The 27,800-nt window shown below is 41.6% G+C and overlaps 1 protein-coding gene across 3 annotated transcripts; it reads left to right on the top strand.

Annotated features, from left to right (window-relative positions):
- Positions 1-14,898: 14,898 nt before the first annotated feature.
- DCAF4 (DDB1 and CUL4 associated factor 4) lies at positions 14,899-27,098 on the top strand. 3 transcript variants are annotated; one of them, XM_042867543.1, is made up of 14 exons: positions 14,928-14,942; positions 15,318-15,495; positions 15,943-16,040; positions 17,679-17,836; positions 18,944-19,026; positions 19,657-19,759; positions 20,732-20,875; positions 21,552-21,601; positions 22,899-22,978; positions 24,336-24,431; positions 24,539-24,636; positions 25,306-25,482; positions 25,707-25,821; positions 26,697-27,098. In XM_042867543.1, the coding sequence occupies exons 2-14, from the start codon at positions 15,386-15,388 to the stop codon at positions 26,888-26,890; spliced, it is 1,506 nt and encodes a 501-aa protein (XP_042723477.1). In that variant the 5' UTR covers positions 14,928-14,942; positions 15,318-15,385; the 3' UTR covers positions 26,891-27,098. The 3 variants fall into 3 exon arrangements, with proteins under 3 accessions (XP_042723485.1, XP_042723477.1, XP_042723467.1); XM_042867551.1 differs by lacking the exon at positions 15,318-15,495 and having other exon boundaries at positions 14,899-14,942; XM_042867533.1 differs by lacking the exon at positions 14,928-14,942 and having other exon boundaries at positions 15,283-15,495.
- The last annotated feature ends 702 nt before the right edge of the window (positions 27,099-27,800 follow it).

The raw sequence follows: 27,800 nt of genomic DNA, 5'->3' as shown, positions 1-27,800 counted from the left end.
GAATAATTCAGTAGCTAACGCTTTTCCCAGCTAAATAAATGCCCACCTCCTGAAATGGATTCAAACTTCTGGAGCACTGAGGTTACACAACAAGGGTCAGTGTGCAAAGCGCGGTGCCAGAGACATGCAGCTGTTTCCCTCACTCACATTCCCTCCTTCTGATTATTGAACATGAGAATCCCACTTGTATTCCAGATACAAACGTAAGCATGTTATATTCCAAAGCTAGGCGCTATCCCAGGCTGGAGAGCTGTGGACATTCAAACCTGCCCCACTTGTTAGCATAGCACCAAGAATGCTAGGGGAATAGGCATTCATTTTGCGATTACAGCATATTTTAATTCCACCCCAGCCCATTCCCAAAGATATAGACTCTAGCCCACTGTAAAAGTTTTGTTGCCAGGCTGCGTCTTTACACAGGCACACTAACTCCTCTGCTTAAAGGCTCATGGAATATCTACGTGGTTTTCAGAAAAGTCATAACAAGAAAACCAGTCCCTGTTTCAGCAAGAAACTGCCACATTTGTCTGCACAGTCACTGAGATTTTTCATTTGCTAAAGGGGAGCATTGCTATTAAATACCTTGCAGGAAAAAAAAAAAAAAAAAAACACAACTAGGAAGAGAAGCAACACAAACAGCATCCTGATAAAGCTGTGGACGTCCCTGTTCATTGCAGAGGATGACATTTGATGTCATTTCCAACTCAAAGCAATTATATGATTCTAAGTATCAGATAATGTTGGGATGAAACAGGAATAGAGATTTAAGAAGTAATGGTTGATAAAATTTATTTAGCAGAGTAAGAGCATATAGCCAGTGTGGAGTCACTAGAACTAGGAGCACATAACTATAGGACACCCCTAAAAACCAGAATGAAGTATTTGCATGTGCTGCAATACAGCTGCACAAGCCAAGATGAACACAGTGTAAATTCTACCCAGGTCCCTATATCTAGTGCTGTGTATCAGGTAGCCTGGGGAGTCATTGCTTTGACGGACCTAGTTTTAGTCTCCCTAATGTTGAATGTTTAGGCTATAGACTTTAAAAACAAACAAACAAAACCTCTGCCACTCAGATTCTGTTCCCATTTGAAATACATAATTCTAACCTTAAGGCTTGGTTCTGCCAAGTTTGGCTTCAAGAGGAAGAAGCGTTGGCCAATGCTGTCACAGTCAAAGCAGCTCATACTGCCATTCAGATTAGTTCTGCGTATGCAGCAGTGTGAAGTAAAGCAGAATCTCATCCACGTGGAAGTTTTTGAAATGCATACACATCATGCTTGAAATATTCTGTGCAAAGTCAGCCCAGAGAGAAACTGGTGCTGTCCAAAGCCAAGGTGTAGATCTAGAAGTTCGGATCCCCAAAAGAATTGGCATTTATGCTGCAAAGCACAATATCTGGCATTTATAATTATAAAAGCACGGCCTGAATGAAAAAATATTGAAAGAAACCAGCTAATAGCAACGTGCACGTACTTCTGCTACTATCACGTAACAGTTGCTCGACCCGCCTGCCGCCTCCCAGCCGCGCCCCAAGCGGGCGAGCAGCACCAAAGAGGAGAACGAGATCCCCGGGGAAGCCCCGGCCCGCCCCGCGGACGCGCTCACCTGGGCGGGCGGCGAACAGAGCCCGGCACTGCGGCGCCCCCTGGCGGCGACCCGCGGAGCCCTTCGCTGTGAGACGCTCTCACGGCAGCCCTCGCACAACAAAGCGCCCTTCCAACTGCCGCAGGTACACCGTGCTTCGGCATACACAGGCAAAGCGATTACTTCGCGTTCGCCCGTTTATAAACAAGTTTCTTTATGCAATAATGCACACGCACTCTCAGGAAACGTTCCCCCGCGGTTGAACGTTACCTTCCTTAAGCTACGTGACACACCGGGATCCTAAACAGCATCGTCAGCACTGCCAGCTCTACAGCTGCATAAGCTTCCTACTACTCAGTTCTTGAATTAGAAGGTTTCTTCCTTAGACAAGTCTGTGGCATTCAGGCTTGCTTTGGATTTGTTTTGTTTTTAAAGGGGGCAGGAGAGTGGAAGCAGAGCATAAAGTGCTTTTGAACGTTCTGGAAACAAGCACTCTAAGCATTTTCAACAGCAAGGGCAATCAAGATGTCTTAAAAGAAAATGTAACAGCAAGTTCGAGTGACTGTATGCCTGCATGGCTTTGAAATTCAGAACTCTGTGAATGAGGCAACGCATGTTTGCCTTTGCAAAGTTTCTGTGGAAAAAAAGTCACCCCCAGCTGCATACTAAGTTACAGAAAAGCACCAGCAGAAACCTGTTGGGATGCAGCAACCAGATTCCTCAGGAGTCCAGCTGATTTTGCAGTAATGGTTGCTCAGCCAGAAATCATTTCACCAGGTGGTAGGAAGGGCCAGCACCGTTTGGCTTTTCCCTCTCTTACTGTGCCATGGAACCAGGGCAGAGAGAGGGGAAAAGGCACTCAGCTCTGCAACTGAAAGTTACATTGTAATGCAAGCCCCACAAAGGAGCTGAATTACAACTCCGAAGAAAACCTTTAGTCTGGCTTCTTCTACTTTTTGAGGGCTTGAACTTGCAACCCCACTACTACTGTATTTTTAAATATCATACACGTACGTGCATTCAGTGCATTGTACCTACATCCAGCTGTGATGGACTGCTGTGTGCCATCCTGCTTTTCCAAGAGCACTGGATCCGTGGCTCTGTGCAAGGACAGAGAGGTTACATCCCAGGACTTTTATTTTGACCATTCTTCATACACATGCAAACACACACAAACACGCAAACACGCACAGTCCCTCTGCGGCACTTGGGCATGCACATGCAGGCATGAACACAGACCTACCGAGACTCATTTAACCTTTGAAGTCAGATTGGAAGCCTTGGGACAATGTCAAAATTACATCCAAAAGCAACTTTAAAATAATGCTATATACACAGCATTCTTTGTCTGTCTGCTCAATTTGCTTTATTAGTGTAGAGATGCTTCCTGAAAGCCAATTTTTGAAGCGTTTTATCTGCTTTTGCTCTGCTCACTTGAAATCATAGTTCTGTTTGCAGGATTTTAATTATTCATGCAGCAGCCAACTTGGAATTTATAGGGATGATGATGATGCTTCAGGTGAAGAACAAAACAGAAGGATCAGAGGAACACCTACATAGAGGAATGCTTTCATGCCAAAATTTTTAGTCAGGAAAAAAAAAAAAAAAATGAGGTGAAAGATGAGAAAACACTCAAGAAGTTCAGTATTTCTTTGCCATACAATGATTCTTCAAGGAAGTACCTGAGGTCAGATTTACTGTGTGTGAGACTTGTTAATCACAGCCTATAGAGCCAAAGAAGTGCATGAGACATTTACCTAAAGTCTTACATCACAAAGAAGCCACTTACAGTATTTAAACATTTGCTTCATAATGATGAGAATGAGTCATTAGGCAGTTTGTTACACTCAAAAGAAGCCAAGAATCAACAATACCAGCCAATGGAAACCCTTGATAAACCTAAACTTTGGATTTCAGTACCAGATATTTCCTGTTACAAGAGCACACACATTATGGCATGGTTTCCATCTGTCAAAATTAAAGTAGGTTTCAAACTTATTATGGATAGGTCTTTCCTTAGAGCTAGGAAAAAAAAAATATCAGACTACAAAAATATTTTCCTCTGAGGACAAAGGATAAACATAACACTGTCTCCAGAAGAAAGTCTTCAGCAGCCTCAACATCTCAAAGCCTTCCACTTAGCCCAATTTTTGCTGAAGAGGAAAGAGCTCGAATGATTGCCCTGTGAAAAGGATGCAGTAGTGAAAAGATTTGTCACCAGCATTTTGTGAATGCACCTGGCGTTACTCTTAAACATTTTGTAATTTGGGCAGGACAGTAATGCTGTCACACACATACAGAGCAGATTGCCATTCTTCCACTCAATCCACCAACCCATCACACCACAGATGAGTGACAGAGTACAATTAAATAGCCTGAAAAAAAGAAATCAGCAGCAGTAACTAATCCAGACTGTTGTTCACAAACAGTGCACACAAAGAGCCTCCTACAGGAAAGAAGGTACTGTGGCAGGCAGAAACAAAATGCAGTGGAAAAGCCAAATAAGCAGTCTTATAATTTGTTCATTAACATCAGGAACATTAAAGGGCACAGCCAAGTTACTACACCCCAAATAACAAGACTGCACTTGAGTCATTCTTCGGATTAACTCAGGTAGTCACATCACACATCTGACCCATCATACTTCTAAATAACAAAAAACTGTAACATACAATAAGTAACATACATGTTGTTTTGATATCTGGAGTCAATGGCTTTGTATTGACTCAGCAAGATGATCCAGAAGAGGTGCACTTTGCATCCCTCTCAGGAAATTCCAAAGTTCTTGGGTAAGGAACTTTTAAATGCCTTTCCAGGGTTTAGCACCTAATCTAAATTCCATAAAAATAACTCTACAGACTTAAATAGGCTTTGCATCAGATCTGTCAGGGTGTGTCTTTATACTCCACGGCCAGTCTTGCCTACCTGCTGGCTACACCATGACGCAGTAAATCTGGAACTGTCCGCAGCTCATTTGCGTTGGACCAAATTACCACAGCAAATTGTGCAAGCCAAGCGCCGTGCTTAAGGTAAGTTCTACAGGTGAACAAAACTACATGCAGCTCAGTACAAGAAAGGAGCTGCTGGGCCATCAAACAGGATTTATTGCCTCAGGCACTGCTCCATGCCAGTACAGCAGTATTGCTGCTAGTTCTGGAGCCAGAGCAGTTGGTGCTGACTTGCAGCCCCTCAACTGGTGCCATGATGCCAAAGCTTTCACACAAGCCCCACATAAATGCTGGTCACAAATCTGAACATAGGAAATGAAGGAGGAAACAGATGAGTTTATAAACCAATAATGTCAATAATGTTTTACAAAGTACTAAGGAGGCAACTTTATATTGGAACACCTATGAGTTCATTCACCCTAACGGGTAAGATACATCTAATATGTTAAAGCTAGAACAGCTTAGATAAGACAATCTCTTTATGGCATTGCTTATATCCTCAGATTACATCTACTATAACACAACTAATAGGACCTATCTGTGGCACACATTCACCGAGCATTTGGAGATCAGTGTTTCTTCTATGCTACACTTTTTTGTATTGCAGCTCAACACAGGCCAGCAGCAGCACAGACCCCAGATTCCACAGCAATAGCTAAGCCTGAATAAATTATTTTTAACTGCAAGTCCCAAGCTCTTGCCCTCATTAGGCACAGCCACATCCTTTGTGGCTGTGCTGCATACAAAACTTTTAATAACATCATTTCCAGTTCCTGTAGCACTGCTTGTAACAACCAGCAACAGCGAGAAAGAAATCAGGGCCACTTAATAACCTCTTTCCCGTGAAAATCTTTCATTGCATCAAACCATCTTGCACTAATTCAGAAAGGCTGTACCCATTTAATATCAGACATCACATTTCTAGGGTATTCCACATCATTTCATCAGCAGTAGAATTGGGAATTTAGAAGCAATGGATTTTTTCCTGTGCTCTGCCCTAAAGCAAGGTCCCACCAAATGAAAGGACATCGTAAGTTAAGTTTTCAAGAAGATCTCTGTGAGAGTTTCCAGTCAACTCACAGAAGCTTGTTGGGAACTGCATGTTATAACTCCCACACAACTCAACTCAGCAGGAGCCATCTTTGCCCTTTTTAGTTTTGGAGGTTTTCAGCAATTTTTAGAAGACGATCTCTACAGGTCGGCAGCACTTCTCTGTTGGACACAGTGTATAAGCAGACCTACACACTGCATGAGGACATTCATTTGCTATTTTAATTTTATCCAGAACCAACTGGGGCAGTTCTACTTAGCTGACTTACCATCCTACAATACTTCCTCCCCTTTAAGTTACTTTTTTTCCTCAGAAGTTCTCCTAGACCTTGACCTTACATACACACACCATCTGTATTTTTCTTTCAGACCTGGTATTCTGAACTGAAGTGACAAGATATGTTCAGTATTGAAGGTGAGGATGCTCTACCAGATGATATAACAGTAATATCTGTTAGCTTTACAAAAGTGGGCACAGTTTTTTAAGAAAGCAGGTAAATGCTGAGTCACCCTGCACCCAGTTACTATCCAGGCAGGGAAGGAAAAAAAAGAACCAAACAATTACATCTTGCTGGTTAATTAATACAGCTTAAGCCACACGGTCTGGTAGTCTCTTAAAGCCTGTGGAAGCTCTCCACCATTTTATACAGAGTGCCCTGTCATCCTTCTTGTTTCCCACAAGGTTGGAGTAGACAATTTGCAGTGCTCTACAGCCAGTTACTTTGGCTATTCCTTCCTTGCGTCCCACAGAGCTTTCCAGCTCTCAATTAGAAAATGCTTTGCTCAGGGAAATGATAGCTCAACCAAGCCTATAAAACATCATCTATATCCTACCTCCTCTTTCAGTTTCTATCCAATTAAGCTGAGAGCTAAAGTTCCTTGATTGTTTTGTTGGCTTGTTTTGGGTTGGTCTTTTTTGTGGCTTCTTTGGAATTTAAAGTGATAAATAACATCTTGTATGTGAAACAATTACTGCTTCAGTTCCACAAAGCAGACATGCAGTTTCAGTTGCCTTTAGATTTTTGAAGACCTATTTTTTTGAAAAATACTGCTAAGAATAAGAAATTATCCCAATATGCAGTTTAGTACACTGATTTATCAAATATTCGTCCCTAGAAATAATTTGTTGTTACATGTCTTGGTCTACAATGCCTTTTTATTACAAGTTTTTCCACAGGCACAGTAGAGGTGACAGAGGCAAAGCGAGTTGTGCTTTTTTAGTTTATAGATACGGGACAGACCCCACACTGCCATTCCCAGGGACAGTCTTCTGCAGTGGGCATATTCATTGAGATCTACAGGCTGATGCTCATAGCAGTAATTAGGACTGACTACAGTTCATTGTTCCTAGCTCCTATGCAGTGTTCACAAGAGAAACAGTCTGCAGATCAGGAAAGGTTCCACAAAGCAGAGTGCCTATGGAACTGCATGAGACACGAAGCAACATGGAAGTCAGACACCAATGTATACATGCAGTTAGGATGACCAAAGGCACAGCAATCTAAGAATAAAAGTAGAAGTATCCAGAACATTAAAAAGCATATAAATAGTAAACAAGTCATGAGTAGAAGTTTTATACTACCATTATGAGACTAGGATCTGCAGATCAATCTTCACTTCCCTCCAAACCCTTTTCCCTGCCACCAAACAAATCAAAGAACCCACGGATACCTTCTACAAAATGTTCTGATGTATAGATACAGAAATTGCTTACCTGTGGTCACCTTCCCTCCTCCCACCTGTCTTCCTTCAGGATGTACTCCTGAAGGACCTCAAAAGAAACTTCTCTTGATACTTTACATGTGAGAAACAGGAAGCCTCCCACACTAATCTGCATACACTGCACTGAGCTTCCTCCTTCTGCCCTGTTCCCCTTGAGGACTGCATGCAGGAATTCTTACTCAATAAAACTCTCATTACCCATTATTAGCTTTTCTTTAAAAAAGGCAACTTGAAGCAAAAAATTCTGCTACGTGTCTTCAAAAACAAGAGAACCGAGATGGAGTAAGAGACAAAGCAAGTACATCTTGCATCATTCAAATAGTACTTTTACAAGATGGTACATCTTGTGTGGAATGTATTTAAGATAATTGAGCTAGCTCATGCTCCAAGACAGCACTGTTCATTTACTGCGCATTTCTAAGAACCACACTCACACGATTATAATGCTTCCTGTACACAAGTCTTATAAATTACCTTCCTTTGGATGTGAGCAGGATATAGACTCTGAGAAATGAAGTGTTAGCACCCTTGTGACACCACGTTTTTAGTTAAGTTGCTATCAACTTCAAAGATTAAGCACTGCTTTCTGAACGTGAAGCAGGTTTCCACATCAACATTTTTGCAGAAGGGTTTTTTTCCTGCATTATCATGGTCTCTACATCTGCCCAAAGCCTGCCTATTTAATATTTTTTAAAAATCCACTAAAAAGATGATTCCTGTGGTTTGTGTCACCAGTTTTTCCTTCAGTGGGAAATCAGCTGTCAGAGACCTGACATCCACTATCGATGCGTAAAGCAAAACAGTTCACATCTCTTTGTGCAGTGTTACAATCTCATGTCCAAAGCAGACAAGGGAGAAAATGGAGCAGCACACAAGATTTTGACCCCCCCCCGCCGCCCCCCCCCCCCCCCCCCCCCCCCCCCCCCCCAAAAAAAAAGCTTTCTTGCAGATTCTGACAAGTTCTTTTAACTGATTTTTTTAAATACAAAGCTAAAAATCAGTCTTGCAATCGCAAGCACTTTGTGTATTAGATACCCATGAACTGAACAAATGAGCCTGGAAGAAAAATGAAAAAGTTGTTAGCTGCTACCACTCTAAAAAATGGTATTATTTATACCATGAATGTAACCTTCCAACACTGACTCCTAATTTGTCGCCTACAGATATGCAGGACAGCAGTATTCAAGAGAGGTTTCTTCAAAGACCAGACTGTCAGAACATGATACTCTACAACATCTCCACAAGGAATAAAAGGTCCAGTGCCAGTTGTGTGTTCCAGCAGTGTAAAATTTTGTTACCATCTTTACCTGCTTGACAAGTGATTTTACCATCTGCAAATGTGACCTTTCACCAAAACTACATTTTCAAACAAACAAACCACAAATTATTAACAAAGAGGCCAGTTATTGTTTTGAACTGACAAACAGAAGACTTACATCACCAGAAGAAACAAGGCAGAGCAGGCACTTCTGCCCTGAAACCCAGATCCTAGGTCTTCAAAATAGTATTCTCTCTATGCATACAAAAAAGGGTGGTGTGGAATTCTTGATTTTGTAGATTGAGATACATTCACATGTGCATACATATATAATTTACACACACCTCCATCTCCTGCAGAAGAGGTAAACACTGCTACACCATTTAATAATTCTTGAATTGCACCCACAAAGAACAATGACAGACATCAAAAAACAGCAAGGGACATTTTAAGATATTAGGTAACTGATCAAAATGCAGATAAACTATATTTAAGACATTTAGCTAAAACATCAGAAGTGGTCAAAAGGACTTTACAGATATCTAAATCATTGCTATCTGAGAGACAGCATACTATTCTGAAAGAAAAACAGCACTAAAGCACAGCTATGTCTGCAACAGAGACTGACAAAAACTGGCTGATACACAGAAGACTGCATTACATCACAAGGAGAGTAAGTCTGAGCCAAAAGAGCAAAGTAAATCCTTCTTTTGCCCAGAGAGAAAGAGTTTTTTTTTTTAACATCACTTTAGAACCAGAGTCAACAGGAGCAACTTGAAGACATACACAGTAACACGTGCAATATTTAACACCAGTGTCTTAATTACAGCTTAGCTTCCTAGGGAGATCTCAAACAAATCTACATGTGCATAACAAAATGAGCGACCATCACGGTAGAGACACTTATATTTTGAATTCCTAAACTTAAGATTTATTTTCACCCTAAAAATGAATTGGGTAGAAATGTCACTCTGATCACTTGACTTTGACTAAGCAAAACAGTACCAATTTGTTGGTATTAGTGGTGTAACAGCAAAAGGACCAGCACAATAGGAGGATGTTACAAAAGAAAAAGTTCCCACCTGTCTCTTGAAGATCAAGGCTCACAATAGAAACTCCATAAGAGAAGGATCTCCAACCAGAGACCCTTCCCCAGTGGCACTCAGCCCTTAAATGGGGTCTGAGAGGTGCAGCCAGGCTCCACTCCTGCTGGTCACACAGCTAATTGCCTTCACCTGTGCTCCCAGGGCTGGCTGGATCCTTTTCCCAGGTGCTCAATCAGTGGTTCAGGCCGTGACTCAGCAATTCCCATACAAGTGGCTTTCCATAAAACTTTTTCCATAATACTGTAGACCATGCTCATCCTGCAAAAACAGCTTTCATACATAAGTACAGCATACCATACCATTTACCTTGCATTCTTGAGTTCTAATACCCATAGAAGTGACAGCAGTAAATCCTTGCACATGACAAAGTCTCCCTGAAACCATTCGTTTAGAGGTCAAATAGAATTGGGGCAGGTATTTTGCTGTTGGGTTTTCTTCCTCCCACCTTCTCCGAGCAGCAGCAGTAGCACAGCTCTGCTTTGGGCTAAGCAGACACACAAGTGATCTGCAGCTGCTGATGTAGCAAACAGCCCATTCACTTGTGCTTCTCACAGGAGAAAGAGAAAGGTGACAAGTGAAGATGGCATCTCAGAAATGGGCCTTTACCAGAGAACATCTCCTGGAACATAGTTTCCATGATGTAGGCCAGCATAATACCATAGCTCAATTTCTGCCAACATAAATTGTTGGTAACTACTTATGCTTGCGTAACTATAATAAAATCACCTTGTTAAGCCAAATTCATGAAGTCCCTTCACAAAATTAATCAAAAGTATGAATAGAACCTAAGTGTCTTTCAGTTCAACATTCCCAAGCACTTAGGTAATTCAAAAGTAGGACCTGATTATAAGTTTCACATAAAGTAACATTATGACTTTTTATTCTCTTTAACCCTGCAGGGAAAACAAAAACAAACACAAAAACAAAGCTAAACTCATTAATCAACAGAATTCTCAACTCAGGAAAGCATATCCGAACATTTCCAACAGCACCAAAGAGAAGGCAAAGTCTGATCAAAGTCTGCTAAGAATACCAGAAAGAAAAACACCGCAGATAGTCTCAGAGTGTAGTCCGAACTTGTATCAACTGGTAACTTAAAAAACAACCACATATACAGGTGTGAAATACTAAGAGCTGATAGGCAAAGTTACCAGGAATTGCTCATTGGCATAGAAATACTCCTAGCCATACTAACAGCCAAAGTATTGTATTAAAAATAAATAAATAAATAACCAGAAATAAGCACTCTTATTTAATTCAATGTCAGACTGTGAAAGTCCACTCTCATTTGTCAATTTTTCAAGTTTTTTCACAACCTTTAGAGGAGACAAAGCTGATACCTCGGGAGAAAATTTCACCTTCTTACGCAGAGAGAACTCAAGTAATTAAATATGTAGCATCAGTACCCCTGGACCTTAAGAGTTATAAATACAAATAAATACACCCTAAGCAGCATTGCAAAGAGGCTTCCTGGTGTATTTTTGCTTCTTAAATTGATTTTTATTGAAATTCAATACTTGCTACAAAAGAGATCTTAACAAAATACCCTTCAGAGCTGAGAGACAGCAGTTTTGCCTAAGTGCACTGCTGCTCTCTGGTGGGCCTCATCAGATCTTCTTCCTTATTAGTACGCCACCAAGCAGACCCTGGTGGAGCTGCACCTCAAAGATCATCAGGACTGCTTTGGGAGCTTGAAATTTAAAAATAAATGCAGCAAGCTATTGGTACTTACAAAAACAATAATAATTCATCACCTTAAAATCCTTGAATGGTGCAGCAGTTTGTTCCTTCCTCCACGACCTGATGCAGGAGATCCCAAAAATGATTTTCAGCACCAACAGCAGAGCGTCCTGTGTGACAACAAAATATTCTGAGAACCAAAACAAAAGTCAAGCGGTAACTTTTATAAGCAAAAATGTCTACAGCTCTGCATGGTGTCACTGCAGGGCTACTGCAGCTCCTAAGGTATGAAGCATATGTAGTGCCTTCTAAGGTATGAAGCATATATATGAAGTCACATAGGATCTTTTTCACTGGAATTAAATTAAGGCTAAGTCAAGCTGTCAGACACACTCCTGCTTTTGATTTCACTTTACAACCAGATCATGGGGCCATGTGCATATTCCAGTTACTGAAGCTTACTGAGTTGCTTTGTGTAAGCAAAGTTCTCACTGGCAGAAAGCGCAGGATTTAGTGCGCAATAAGTGTGAGGTAAAACATACAGCTTAATCCTCAGCACAGAATTTGCATACAGTAATTACAGTTTTCAGGTGTACCAAAATGCACACAGGTTCAGGTACTGCAGCTCAGCTGAGCAGCAGCACGCTGGCCTGTAATAAGCCTAACCCAGCATCTGAAGCACAAATCCCTGTGTGATTAGCAAAGCGCGCTTGTTTTCTTTTGGCTGTTGCTGTGTTTTGTTTTTTAAATATATATAATAATATTCTAATGCAATTCACAATTATATTTCAAATTTTACTAGCAAATAAACTAAGTATAGCCCTACATGCATGTGTTTAATGGACTACCCAGAAAATACAACCACAGCAAATGAGGGACAGAACTTGAGGGCAGGCTGCATTCTGCAGTCCAGTCCAAGATCTGGCCTGAGAAGAGCAGCACTCAATGGCAACCAGCTCAAGCTCAGCCAACTACATCCATCCAAAATAGATATAACTGAACATGCAGCAGTTCTCAAACTGAAATTCCCCTCATCCTTTTCAGTCATTGAACTTCATGGAAGTTAACGCTGTTGGACCACCATAAATGCAACTCTTATATACCTGAGTACAGCCTACAACACCCTCAGAACTAGGAAATCCTTAATAGTGTGCCCAGGTTTTAGGAACACAGTTCAAGGGAACCTTGTGTATCCCACCATAAGGGTACAAATGAGCAAGTAAGAATGATTGGGCCTAGAAGTTGCCACCTAAAGGAATTGGCATTCTTCAGCCACTGTTTAATCTAGAGACTTTAGTGAGACACCATCATCAATTTCCAAATATCTAATACGGTTGCAGAGATAAAGGGAATAAATTGTTGTCTATATATAAGGCAGAGGAAGAAGCAGCGATTCAAATTGCAGCAATAAGCGTTCAGGTAACAGATCAGAAAAACGTTTTAGGTAATGTCTTAATAAAAAAAGAGGTCTTAATAACACGGACCAGGCAAACGATTGCTAAAGATCAATGGAAGCATGATATGTGTACATGTAGAGGGAGTATTTTACTTTATATATTTTATTTGCACACATATATAGACACAGAGAGCAACCCAGTGACCTATGAAATCTCTTCCAGTCTATTCATATGTACAAGCTTCCATAAAAAGCTTGCAGTACAAGTGAAAAAACAGATCATTTAGCATACTTCTCCCCTGATGGAAATCTTACTTCAGTGGAGTCCAACTCACAGCTTACAAACAGCACATTGGCCACAGAACCTTCAGCATTGCTCACAAGCACCAGAAATTAAAAAGCTGAAACCAGGCCAACAGAACAAGCAGGTATAACAAACACTGTTTGTAAAATGTTTGACATTCTGAATTACTACCTACCAGCCAGGAAACAATAGAGAGAATGGTATTCCTAGACTCTTGTTTACTGGTGTATCAAGCACCAAATTTACATCAAGTATCAACACCATGTAAACCATACTGGTTCCAGTCTTCACCAGCCACAGTATTAGTAACAGATTGGCTCACAGAGAGGGCTGCTTATGCAGATATCTACAAGGTCTTCTATTCTACTCCTGCTATTGCACGAAGTTCAGAATTATCTCGTGAAAGCTGAAAATCAGTATCACCACTATGAAAAACAGACACAACCAATGAAAAGATGCCTCAGAACCAGACCATGCTGGTCATCTACCTTCTAAGGGCAAAGAAATAGTGCTCACAAACTATACAAGCTGCATGTAAGCTTTCCACCTGCTCCCACTCTCAAAAGCATGCTTTCTTTGGCCACTTAAATCCACGCATTTTGGGAACTTAAACTTCAATTAATTTAAAACACAGACCAGGTGAGTAAGGGACAGATTGAAAGAGCATCTCAAAATTATCCTCACAAGTATGCGCAGTAAGCTTGCACAAGGCCTAAACATTCAGAGGAAGGAATAAAACTGTATTGCCCATTTACCTGGAGTTGGATTTTACATATTTAAAATTTCAAAGTGACAAAACCAGAACAAAGGGGTTGGAAGGGACCTCTGGAGATCCATCACTTCAGCTTTTAGCAGGTTGCACAGGAAAGCATCCAGGAGGGTGAGAGACTCCAGAGGAGACACCACAGCACGGCCTCTCAGGGCAGCCTGTTCCCATGCTCTGCCACTCCCACAGCAAATCAGTTTTTTTTCTCACGTTCAGATGGAACGTTGCAGTTTGTGCCCATTGCTCCTTGTCCTGTCGCTGGGCACCACCAAAAAGAGCCCAGCCCTATCCTCTCAGCACCTGCCCATTAGATACCTGTAAGCATTGAGAAGCTGCCTTTTCAGTCTTGCCTTCTCTTCCCTGTGCTGAACAGCTCCAGGTCTCTCAGCCTTTAAAACCTACATCTTTTGTTTGGGAGGAAAACAGCCACCACACAGTTTTTCCAGTTGTTTGGGGGTATTTTTTATTCGGTCGGTTTTCACACGTGAGACGCGTTTTGCAGTACCAGCAGCCCCCACTAGAGGGAGGAACACTTGCACCACAGGCTTTTTGACGTTTTGCCGTACAGCAGCAGGGGGAAGAGGGCGGCCGCTACACAAAAGGGCATTAAGAAAAGCTTCAGCAGAGAGATGTTTCCTTACAGTGAACACGAAGCAGCGGCAGCCACAACTGCAAGCTCTGCGGCCTCTGAGCGGCGGAGGTGCCCAGAGCCCACCCTGCTGCTCTCCGCCCCTCACACACTTGCTGCGTGCTTTCCTAGCTCTGATAACGCTACTCAGCTAAGCGCTTTCGGACTAGTAGAAAAAGGCTCAAAACCACGTTTAAGAATTAAGAGGTCCCTGCAGAGCCATTTCGGAATCCGAGAAGCCACAACACCAACCCCACAGCACCTCCACCACCTGAGGGCCACCTTTGCCCGCCCAGCAGCTCTTAATCGCTTTTCCCGCCCAACAGCCCGTGTCCCCGCCCCTCCGCGCAAGAGGCGCGTGCCACGCGGCGGCCTGGCCTTCTGCTATTCGGTGAGGGAGCTGTCCATCGAACGACAGGTAGCGCGCGAGGACCAATCAGACGCGCCTGTCGGGCCGAGCTCTGGCGCTCGGGTGGAAGCAGTGAGGAGCGGTGTTGGTGAGGAACGGGGGGGGGGGCGGTCGGCCGCGGCCTCGCTTCAGGGCACGGCTCGCGGCACCCGTCTCTCGCGGGCCTCGGCCCGCCGGCCGCCAAGAGGTCCCACCGGCCGCGGGAAGTGGCAGGAAGCGGCAGGCCGCCGGCAGCCCCGCGTTCTGTTCCGCTCTCCCGAGCGCGTTGTGCGGGGGTGGTTTGGAGCCGCCTCCGCGGCCGTGCTCGGCGCAGCGGCCGTGCGGAGACGCAGCGGGCGGTGCGCCCGTGCTCGCAGGAGCGGTGCCGGCCGCAGCGCGCTCCCGTCTGGGCTCGGGGCGCCGCCCTGCCCGCTCGGAGGCGCGCCGCCGCCTGGGCCGTGTCAGCGCTTCTGGCCTCCGGCAGGAAGCGAGCGGGCTGCGGCCGGGCACGCGGCTCTGAAGTACGGACCGACGTTTGGCTTACGGACAGAAATGGGGAGAAGGCACGGCGGAGGCAAAGAGAAGCGAGGGTGGGGCTACCGCAGGCGCTGCCACCGCCCCCCTCGGCACCTGAGATCCGACGGCAGTCGTTGGAGCCGCAGGCGAGTGCGGGCCGGGCTGGCCTCGTTTCCTTCTCACTTATTTTAAGCTGTAAAGAGTTACCGTGCTTTCGAGATGGGCTTTTCCTTTAAGCACGGGTCTCGGTAACACGTCCAGAATTCATCTTTTTTTCTGAAAAGAGTTAGAGGCAGACAGGATCAGTAACTGTCTCTAACGTTTTAGCAATAGTTTAGCCTTATAAGATACTATTATCTCTAGTGTTCATTAGAGATTTTAAGCTGAATACTTTTACTGTTCCTTTTCCATTGGTTAGTGAATGGTGATATGGCATATGGTGTGCTTATCACAGACCTGAAAAATAGCGCTGTGTAAATATGACTAACAAACTGTTTTAAAGAGGCTCTGTGCAAGAGACATGTAGGAAAATTGTGAGTCTGACTTGAAGGCAATACTACTTTTTTTTTTTTTTTTTTTTTTTTTTTTTTAAGGCCTGAAGAGGAGGAAGCACAAAGCCCAGTGAATGCAGGCCCCAGCTACAGTGGACATCCTTCTTCTTCCAGTTCAACACAGAACTCTGCAGTTCCAGGTAAGAGATGCCATTTACAGGTCAAAAACCAGCATCTGTATGTTGACTGTATGAAAAACAGAGTAGTGGGTGTGCTAATAGTATGGTGTTAGAGGATGAATATAAGCAGGAAAGTTCACAGGAAAAGATAATATCTGAAAAGGTGATCAAAAAAGATGTAGTAAGTGAAAATCTGGAAAGCAGAACAAAATACACTTTTGGCCCACAAATCCATCTTTTATGTGAAAACTTGTGTGCTTAGCCAAGCTGATATAAACTGAAAAGAAATATTTGTTTCTCTTAAAATCAGTGTTAGGGAAGAATACTAACTTTGTTTCTTTTGTATATATACTTTGAAGGTGTTATAAAATACATCTTCAGTAAAAATATTAAATAAGCAAAGAAAATAAGGCAGTATGTAACAAATGTATAACGTAGATTGAATTATCCAGCCTTTTAAAAGATGTGTTTGTCTTCCACTTTGGGGAAAAAAACAAATGCATTTCTGAGCCTTCAGTACATTTGTCATCTCTAAGATGTAAAATCTGGTTAAATGACCTGTTCATCCACTATTAGAGAGTCAGCTGGCAGAACCAGACTTGATACAGTAGCAGTGCCACTAAAGATGATGCCCCATTTGCACTCTGGTTTTCTGACTCATTAAACATCCCCAGGAAAAGCTGAGCCTGTGGGAACTTGAGTACCTCCACAACAGGGGAGTCCTGAAACACTGCTGGCTCTTAGCAACAGTCAAAGCCAGAGTGTAAGGCTATCTTTTTTGTATATCACCCTTTTCTGATCAAGAGTTTGTGAGCCTGTTGGGAAGTAGTACATATAATCTAAAACATGTATTGCTATGCGAGCTGATTCCACGTACTAAAGCAGTGTGCTTTTGCTCACCTCACTGATAACAGTCACTATATATATATATATATATATTTTTTTTTTTTTTTGAGGTAAATACATATTGGTTGTTTGTTGCCAACCTGTAAGGGATGATGACAGTGAGCTGAATTGCAAGTAACATCAAACACAATTTGTAGTAGTAGATAAAGGTTTAAATAAAAATTCTTGAAGACCTTAATGTTCACCTTTTCTGAAGTAAAATTCTTTGTCTTGAGACAGCATACTGTTATCTTGCCTCTGTCCTCAGTTCCTCTTCGGGAGGAGCCCCTGTATATTGTCTAATTGTACTCTTGCTTATATCAAGATCTCTCCTTGGTGGTGAAGAAAAAATGGTTGGTTCTGGGCAGGGAATTGCTTTGTATTTGGTTGGGGTGACACTTAGTTGCCTTGTTTGTTTGAGACCACCCTAAGTAGCCATAACCTATAGCAGCCCCTCATGATTGATTCATAAAGAAAGGTCATTTTTGTTATACAGCAAAACCTTTCTGCTTCTCTGAAGTGTGAAATTCACTTTGGTCACTGGTAGCATCCCTTCTGCATCTGTGTAGCAGCATTGTAGTTGCCAACTAGAAACTTTTCCTTTAAGGAGATGCCATCTGTTCCCAGTAAGCATAGCATCCATGGCACCAACAGGGGGCAAGAACTACGAACTGTGTGACTGACATTTCCATGAGGATATAGGATGTCAAAGAGTAATGAATAAACTTGGTTGTCTGTCTGATTTTTCTTCTTTTTTTTTTTTGGCACTTTAAGAACTGCCAGGATTTTACTATGACCCAGAAAAAAACCGCTATTTTCGCCTCCTGCCTGGACATAACAACTACAACCCGCTCACCAAGGAGAGCATTCAGTACAAGGCTATGGAGAGTAAGAGACTGAAACTCTTAGAAGAGGAAGAACAACAAAAGAGGGTATGTTCTGAAAAAGATTGTAATCAGCCTTTAGCATGCTCTGTCTTGGGACAGATGAGCTGAAGCCCTTCAGTTTTTTCCTATGGTACAATCCCATAAGCTACGTGAAGAAACAGAAGTTTCTTTTTGCTGAGAATTCGTAGCTCTTGAAATCTCTTGGTTGGTTTTTTCATGCAGGAAGGAAAGCAAGTCACTAAGCAGACAAACAAAAAAGCTTGTAAGGAGGTGAACTCTCAGATTAGCAAGTTGTCTAACAGTTGCACTTCAGTCATGACATTGGGTGCCTGGTTTCAAATCCCTGCTTTGAATTGGCAAAGTGGGATGTCATTTGTAGGCTTTCTGTACTTTTGTATGCCTAAACCATGAGGAAAAGATTTGTTATTCTATAACTCTGCACAGCTCTCTGTCCTTTGCTCTCCCTAGTATTTATGAGGTGTTCATATGAAATCTTAGAAAGGGATGAATGGAAAAGTTGTTTCACACTGCTGTAAGACACTGTATAATCAGTGAACGTTAAGATGCTATAATTATGAAATAAAAGAAAGTTTGGCAAAGCAGATAACAATAACAAAAAGAGAATAGATAGAAAGCTTACCTGTATCCTGGACTCACTTACAAAACTCCAGAAGAGATCATTTCCCACTGGTAGCCACCTCTTAAATGGGTCTAGGAGAGGTGGAGCCTGGCTCCACCCCTTCCAGCAGCGCAGGTGAATTGCCTTCAGCTGTGCTCCCATGGCTGACTCATGGCTCACCTCAGGTGATCAGTCAGAGCTTCAGGCTGTGACTCAGCAGTTCTCACACAGACACACAGTGGTAGTCCTGCAGTAATAGAGTTTTGCTATGTAATCAGACTTAGTGTGTTAGAGTGAAAGTGATTTCACACCTTAAGGTGATACTGTTGATGGTATGAAGTAAAAAAAGAGCTATCTGTACTTCAGCAGACCTGGGAGATGGTGCTGGAATGTGCTTTGTAGAACTGAAACATTATTATACGTAGGCTAGAGGAAAAAGTTACGCAAATATCCCAAACATCAAAGACCCACAGCCATGTTCGAATCATAAACAAGCCAAAAACTGAGTACATTTTCATCCTATTCTATTCCAGAAAACAACAAGGGCTGGACTGAACTCATCTGTGCTGTTACAGAAAAGGCAGCTAGGTTTGCTCAGCTCCACAAGTTATTGCAGGTACAATGATTTGAATTGTCTTCTGTTTGCTGTATCAAGTACTGCTGTCAGTACAACCATTGCTGTCAGTTTTGTTTGTTTGCAATTCTCACTTTTCCATAAGGACAGAGTGACATTATTTATACTGACAACAAAGCAGTATTTTTTAATAATCCAATTTCTAAAGTGATGAGAATTCTAATGTGAAAGATGCTTCCCAGTCTCAGATGCCAGGGGTTTAAAACTTGCCATTTTTTTTTAGTATTTGCTCTGTTGCTACGTTGTTCTGTTTGAATACAGTATAGCATTTCTTTGGATCAATGCCCTGGGCTGACAGGGACATTTTCCCCTGGGTTAGAATCTGTGTTCAGATTCAGTAACAATGTAGGAAGCAAGTTAGGGGCTTGCTATGTTCCTGCTACTGAAGGTGTGTGGCGGTTCTCAGTGATGGGGTGAAATACCATGGATGTGGAATGTGCTGTACTGTTTCGTGGGATATATAAATGAAATTGCAGCATGCTACTTTTCAGGCATTTTATCTTCTGTGATTAAAGAAGCAGTTCTGGCTGTCTTATCCAGAATTCTTTTCATTGGCATTTAACCTAGGCTTACCCAAGTTCTTTCTCTCCTTCCTCACCGACTGTTTTACAGGCTGGTCCATGAACTAAAAGTGAACTGCATGCAGAGGAGGAAGATAGAAATTCACAGTCCAGATTCCTCAGTTGCTGGAACCAACAATTTTAAAATAATTGTGGTATGTTACAAGAACTGATATATCTTTACAAAGATTAAAAAGAGCCTGTCTTCAGTGAAGATTGAGAATCTTTTAATCAAACCTCATGGGTGAAATTTGCTTTCAAATCTGCCTTGTTCCCATTGTGTCAGTTCTCCAAATATGAGCTAAGTAGTTTTGAACAGGTAGGAAGAGACTGTTCCTTTCCTAGAGAGGAAAATGATGAAAAGATTGGATATGTAAGTGATTTTTGGAGCTGACCAGTGTATTCTATTGGGAATAAACAGGAATCAAGTGAATAATTACTGCAGTGGCTTTTTGAATGGGAAAATTAGGAAAATAAAAGAGGAATCTGGGGAGTAACCATTTTGTGGTCTAGAGATTTTGTATAATCATCAGTAATGATTTTACATCTCATGCTATAAAGGCAATTTCTACTGTTTTTGGTTGCAGTGTGTATACAGGAAAGATCAATGGAGCAAGTAGCTTCCATTTGTCCATGTAGAAAGATCTGCAGGAGAGAGAAACAGAGCACTGCATAGATAAGCTGAAGCCAAAAGGGAGCTGGAAACCTACTGTCACAAATAAAAGTTGAAGTACAGCACCATCATTTTGTTGCGATTTGATCCTACCCAAGGAGAATCTCCACAGTTGTGTGGTGTAGCAGAATTGCATATCCACTTTTTATAAGATTTCCTTCTGTCTTTAAGTGCTCTACTGATACCAGTCTGTGCTTAATAATTAACCAGAGCAAGTGTCTGGTATAATCGGAAAGACTGTGTATTGTTGGCTAAGGATGAAATATTTTCTTACTGATATTTTTTCTTTGCATTCATAAAAAGAGGCATTGACTGCTGTTTTAAAGATGAATAGAAAGTTGATGTTGCTGGCATCAGAATTAGCACATTTCTTCCTTTTAGACAAAACGCAGCCACCTCGAGCCATCGTTTTCAATCAGTTTCCACTAAGTGCAACAGTGCTTCTGTTTTACAGGCAGACGTTGCTTGTGAGCGGATATTTACTGTGAACGACGTGGAGCATGGAGGATGTAAATACGGTATCATCAACCTCAGCGGTTTGGGGAAGGAGTCTCTCGCTGTGGAGATGTATGACAACCTCTACTTCACCAACCGCAAAGTACTGTGTTCTGTTCCTGCTTCCTTCCTTTTCATTCACAAACACTATTGCTGGGGAGGCACAGGTGAAAAGCATGAGGGCTGGGAAAGGGTTTAGTAGGAGAGAATGGGAGAATCTAGCAGTGTGATGTTTGGATAAACACAAAATTGCAGTAGACTCGTCTCTGATAGTCTGAGTACCAGCAGTAGTTCTCCAGAATGCTGTGCTACTATTGGAACAGAAGACCACACTGAAGTACCACCTTTCAAAGATAGTGCTTACTTCAGAGTTGTGTGTAGCCACAGCTGACAAAACTGTGTTGAGAAAGACACAGATTTATATGCTTCTTTCTTAAAGATAATTTTGGAAAAATGCATTTTTCCCTGAACAGGAAGAATATTTAGAACAGGCTTTGATAATCTCTTCATGTTCAGATCTTTTAAGGATGATCCTTTAAATAATAGGATGTGCTTGATGGCTCAGTCTGTATCTGGACGGACATCTCAATGCTTCCCTCTCTCCTGTGCATCTAAGAGGAGTATAAGGCTAAAATGAAGTATCTGTATGTCACTGCTGTGCTATTTCGTGGGCTATGGAAGTGTGCCCACTGCAGTTTCACATCATCTTTGCATGGAAATACCCATTCATGAATTGAGTATGAGGTCTACAAAAATAGCATGTCTTCTTGTGTCTGAAGGTGAATTCTGTGTGCTGGGCGTCATTGACTCATCCAGACTCTCATGTTTTATATCCTTTTAAAAAAGCAAAATTTCAGTTCTGTTTTGACTATCCTGCACAGAGCAGTTGACTTTCAGGAAGACCTCTTATGTAGTAACTGTAAAACTTGATTTCTGGAAAACAGGGAAATTTTAAAAAGATTGGAAGTTGCTGCATGTTGTGAGACAGATGCATGGTGCTGTTACAGATGTGTGTAGTATTGTTCCCATGCAGTAAAAGGCAAAAGACTGCTTTCCCTGCCCTGGAGACTTGCCAGCCCATTAATTGTGCAAGTGCCAAATCAAAAGTGGTCTAATGGTTAGAAATTGATTGGGCAACAACAAAAGGGATTTATGGCAACTAACTTTCTCTTCTAAGAAGTGGAACATTCTGAAGCAGGTTTGGTTGGTTTCTGTTGTAAACCATCCTCATATTGATTGGGGGAAGATGAAAATGGCAGGAATTCATTGGCACTGTGCTCTGCAACTTTGAGAACACGTTCTGCAGATTTGTCTCAAAAGGAAGGCTGATGGTACAGTAGAGGAAGCAGCAGTGGACAAAGCAGAGTCACAGAAGAGAGGAACGAAAGTGGATTTAAAAGTGGGAGATGGCAGGCAACAGAAATGCTATTAAAATGCCATTAAAAGTGGCCAGTAAAAGAGAAAATGAAAAAAAAAGCTTACACCTATGTCATGGCTTATGGGAAAAGCGACACAGTTCAGAACTGGTCCAGAAGGTGGCAGGAATTCATCAGCTTGCTTAGAGATGGTTAGGAGTTGGGGACAGTTAGCTTAATCAGTGCTTTCCCCTACTCACCTCACAGATTTAACCAGCCAAATTTGAAAAGCAGCTTTCAAAACCAGTTTATGCCTGGTATAATTTTTATGAAGTGTTTAATGAAATCTAAATTGACTCTTGAATCCTTAATATGTGTACTGCTTTCTCAAACCCATCTCCATGCAGAACATTTCTGTATCAGTGCAGTGTTATCAGCATGTAAAGATGGAAAGAATGATCCATGTAGGTCCTGCAGGTTTTTCCTATCTGTAGAAAGATGCCTTAGTATCTCTCTCAGCTTATCTTTCTGATAGTGAAGGTACAAAATCTAAAATTGGAGATCTTTCTAGCTCATTCCTATGAAAGAAAGGAGTGTCAAGACCTAATTGTAAAGTGTAAGGCACAATAACATTCTTGGAAGATGTTAAAAAAGGGAAAGTGTTGAGAGTTACAGCTGTATCAGACCATCTTACCCTTCCCAGCTATAAATACTATGCAGCCTTTTCCATTTTAGGAAGAAATCTTTGTTTTCCTTAACTCACTCCAGCACGCTGTGTCTCATGGGAATTGCAGAAACTCCAGGCTGTGCCAGTCTGCTTCCAGCATCATTGTTCAGCAGCACTAATCCAGGTAGGGTGTTGTTTGGTTTTTTTTCCCCAGTTTTGGATAACAGGATGTGCAAAGAGTACAAATCATGTCCACATTTCAGTAGTTGATGGGACTGTTGTGTTATCATAAAAATGTAGCAAGTTTGAAGCAGAATAAGAAACAAACAGATTAAATAACTTACCTTGATAATTAATTAACAGACAGTATTCAAAGCTCTAGTTTATTTTTAACTGTTGCTGATGTAGTACTTGACTTTGGCAGGAGAACACCTTACTTGAAAGTAAACATTTGAGATTATTCATTTGAGTAGCTTGGCCTTTAACTAACACACAGAAGCTGCACATAAGAAATACTCAGATTTCCTTATAGACTATCCAGTGTCATTGCAGGATACTTCATCGTAGTAGCCACTCGAGCGTGCTCAGTAGATTAATCATAGGTGGAAAGCTGGTAGAAGTCTCACCCCATGGCTCCTTGTACAGTACTAAATATCATTCTTAGTTGTGTGTAAGCATGACTCGTTTAGAGAATCCTATCTTTATAGAACAAAATTATTCTATGTTCTTGGGGGCAGCAGCTGTGCTGATACCTTCAGAACATACTGTACAGTCATCTAACCTGGTGCCCTATTCAGACATGATCAGTTAAGTTTGTACAGATTAGATGTGTGTCTGTGCTAGAAGAGTATGGACCCATTTTAAATGTGTAATGTTATGCTATTTATGGAGCCTTGGGGAAAAGAATAAAGGAGGGATGGGGGAAATGATGCATAGAGTTGGTGTGAACTTGAAAAGTCACTAAAGATGGATGGCTACTAGGCCAGTGTGTGCTCTGTAAAATATTTTAAAGCCTGCACAAATCAGGTGCCCCTAGTTATGCTCAAGTTCTTCTGTCTAGTATTTTCTGCTGACTGTTTTAGGTATTTCTAAGGGTCTTGCCTCACCACAATCTCCTGAATTCTTGTTTTAAGGCAATATTTCTAAATAGATAGTGTGAGCAAAGTAGAACTTAACCCATCTGAAACATGGTTTTAGACATGTCTCCTGTTCTGCCTGATATCTGTAAGGTTGTGGCAGACGTGCCGTAAAAGTGTTTAGTGTAAAAGTGCTATGAAAGTGTTATTTTTCTCTTCCCTGTTTTTTTTCCTGCTACGAAGACTTCAACAGTCTCTCAGATGTGTATATAGACAGATAGAGTGTAAATACTAAGCTTGCAGTCATGAAATCCCACTTTTGTTTCCTACATCTTGAGTAGCACAGGGATATTAACGTTGATTCTGCTTCTAATTGTAATGTTTAAAGTAATGTCCAGAGAAGCTTTCTGTGTTATCCTGTCCTTACATTTCATGGATGTTCCACGTGTGGTTAATTTCTCCTAGGAGATCGACCTGGAATGCTGTGCAACTTCAAGATATCTACGGCCTGGTCCTGTGCTTGGTGCCTGAATCCACAAGCAGACAACTGCTTCAGCACAGGTGATCTGCAAGGCTAGCAACCACTTTTATCTCTGGCAAAGACTTCTTGCATAAATCTCTCACCTGCTACTCAAATCATAACTAAACAAATACAACATCTCCCTTAGGCCTGACACGACGAGTTCTTGTGACCAACGTAGTGACAGGGCACCGACAGACATTTGGAACCAGCAGTGATGTCTTGGCACAACAGTTTGCCACCCAGGTACAAAGAAACATACACCCTTTTTTTTTTTCTTTTTCAGAGCACTGATATCAGTGGTCTTTCTGTACTCATCACGTTGTACAGAAGGTTATGACTACAATTATTGTTCCTTAACAGAGGTGATATGGTCCTATGCTGGCACACAGTGTAACAGCAATGAAAAAATAACTGATTTCAGTCTGTGGCAGCAGGCTAATTTTTGTTAAATATTCATAGATAAAAAGGAAATGATGAAAGTAGAAAGTGCACAGCAATCATGCACTGTAGGAGAGTTTTGTTCTTGCCAAATGACCTGATTTCATTAACACTCAGTTTATTGTCTTCATCAAGAAGAAAACAACTATAAAATTCTAACTGACTTGTAAACAAAGACTTAGGGGGAGGGGTCAAATTGGAACATGAGAATTCCAGTTCTTATTCTGCTGTTACGTTAGAGAAAGTTCCTGCTAACATTGCTGAACTTTTACAACAGAGATAAATAAGTGAGGTTTGAACAGAGCTAATGAGTTAGCTAAAAAAAAGATGTACTAAAAATTCTTATCCTTAGTGCCTGCATTAATGATTTCACAAATGCACCAGAAAGCTCAAAACCTTGGCATAAGTAATTTCTGCAGAACTTGTACGTCCTTTCTCGTGTTGCATACACCTCTTTCTCTTGGATTCTGCCAGACCCCAATGCTGTACAATGGCTGCCGTTCAGGTGAAATTTTCAGCATTGATGTACGTCAACGCAACCGAAAGGGCCAGAACTGGAAAGCAATTCGTCTCTTCCATGACTCAGCAGTTACATCTATTCGCCTTCTCAAGGCAGAACACTACCTTATGGCATCAGATATGGCTGGAAAGGTACAGTTTTATCATCTTTAGGGTATACTGTTCTTTTTCGTATCTGGGCAATAACTGAGTGCTTACCTCAGTCCTGAAGATGGATGCTGGTTCTTTGTGTGGAACTGAGTGGTAATTCCCTGCTTGGGTCATTGCTCCTCACTACTAAGATCCAGTTATTTACCAACAGTTGAGTGATCTCTATTCTGTTAACATGCTTTTGGAACAATTTCTTTAACTTGCAGATAAAACTGTGGGATCTGAGAACAGCAAAGTGTGTGAAACAGTATGAAGGTCATCACAATGAATATGCTATTCTCCCTTTGCATGTAAATGAGGAGGAAGGACTTTTTACAGCAGGTGGGTTGACTTTTTCTCCGTTACTTGTAAGTGCAGATTTATTTTTTTTTTTTTATCCCAGAGGAGTGTTTCTTATCTACAGATGTTGGAAGTTGTAGAGCTGGTAATTCTTTAAAATTCCACAGAAATTTACCTTTAGATGTACTATAATCAGCTACAAAATCTAAAATAAGATGTTACAGATGCACACCTACTGTAATCATTCCCATGGTGCTCTCAACTGCTTTATCCTTAAAGTCCCTTTATCCTTTTCCCAGTGTAGTTTAAGAGTAGAGAAGAAGATACTTCAAAATGAAGGTCAGAGAAGCAATGTATTAACATAATACTCAAAGCAGTATTTTTATACAGAGACTAAAGACCATAAATAGGTTTCTTTGATGCTGAAGTGTGTCAATGGACTAAAGCTTGTAAGGAGAACTCCCTGTAAATTGTCTCACTTGGGCTTGTTATGAATATATGCAGCTGCAGTTTGTTTTTTTTCCAAAAAGGAAACATAATAAAAGAAACAAAATCCCTAAATACTTTTTTTTCTTCATACTTTGACTAGGTTTCTTAAGGTAACTTTAAACATGATCTATTCTCCTTGGATTTCTTAGTAAGTGATGGAATAAGAAGAGTAATTCAATAATTTTAACAAGCTGAGTTTTTCCCCACTTTGTTTTGCTCAGGAGTTTAATAATAAGGAAAGCACTCTCAGCATACCTTTTATTGCCTAATAGGAAATACATATTTTTTTCCTCTTTGCCTGTAAGATATGTCGAAGCAGTCAAGTATTTTCCCCCCATACGCTACTTCAGTCACTGTGATGAAAATCTTGCAGAGCCATAGAAATTATTTCTGGTGTGATGCTGACCACTGATGTCCTTCCTTTCCAGTTGGTCAGGATTGCTACACCAGAATTTGGAGTCTTCAAGATGCCTCTCTGCTTAGAACCATTCCTTCTCCCCACCCATCCTCCAAAGATGCTATTCCCAGTGTGGTGTTTTCTTCGAGACTTGGAGGTAGACGAGGAGTTCCTGGCTTGCTCATGGCTGTCAAACAGGATCTTTACCACTTCTCCTATAACTGACACCACTGATACTCTCTTCTGACCCAGTATATAATGCTGCTAGCCTATACCTGACTTGGGAATGTTTACGCACATGTTGTTGCATAACTACATGCCACGTTTGCATCTGCTTTACCTGAGAAATTCCAAATTTCTGTCAGCAGGTTTGGCAAATCTTGCTGTATACATCTCAGGCATTTAGTTAATAAAAGCTGAATGCTGATTACTATCTTGTTGGCTTTCTCTAGTGCTCTCAAATCCTTGCAAACGTAGGGTCAGCTGCATCCTAGAAGGAGACCAGGCAAGCATCAAGTAGCAGCAACTATTTCAAAGAGAAGCAAGAAAGGGAGGACCTGCACCCTATGCACATGCAGAGGTTAGCGATAGTGATAACTGTCATTACCCTAAAGAGTTACTGTTCTGCCACAGCAGGCTAAGCAGTCCTATTCCTGCACTCAAGGAAAATCTTTACCACCATCCTAAGCATGGTGTAATGATACTGTGTTTCTCAGCAGCATATTCTTCACCTAAAGCTTTTAGCCAGAGGAATCTAAGAAGGAACTGCACCCTACCACCTTCACTGTGATGGGCCATCATTTCCAGTCCCCCCTCACGTTGGTGCATATGCAGGGAAAGCTCTTAAGCTCTAACTGAGGAGAAGGAATACTTGCAGTTGAGCAAACTGTTCAGTCACAAAAAGATTTTTCCCCAGTGGCTGCCTGTGTAAGCTGCAGTGTGAGCACAAGTACTCTCAGTTGTCAGGAATGAGGCACTGGCTTGTGGCATGAACCTTCTAAGCATGCAGTATAGTTGTAGCATTGCAGCCTAGCCCTCCTTATGCAGCCCTGCTAGTGGCCTGAGTTCAATGAGCACACTTAATGAGCAACTCTGGCTTGGCTTTCTCCACAAAGGAACTGAGTTCAAGTAGCTC

The sequence above is a fragment of the Lagopus leucura genome, unplaced genomic scaffold, assembly GCF_019238085.1.
Source record: "Lagopus leucura isolate 7727_CA_CO unplaced genomic scaffold, USGS_WTPT01 Super-Scaffold_1, whole genome shotgun sequence".
Classification (NCBI taxonomy): Eukaryota; Metazoa; Chordata; class Aves; order Galliformes; family Phasianidae; genus Lagopus; species Lagopus leucura.
The sequence above is the reverse complement of the archived record's forward strand: the minus strand, read 5'-3'. Positions and strand labels throughout refer to the sequence as shown.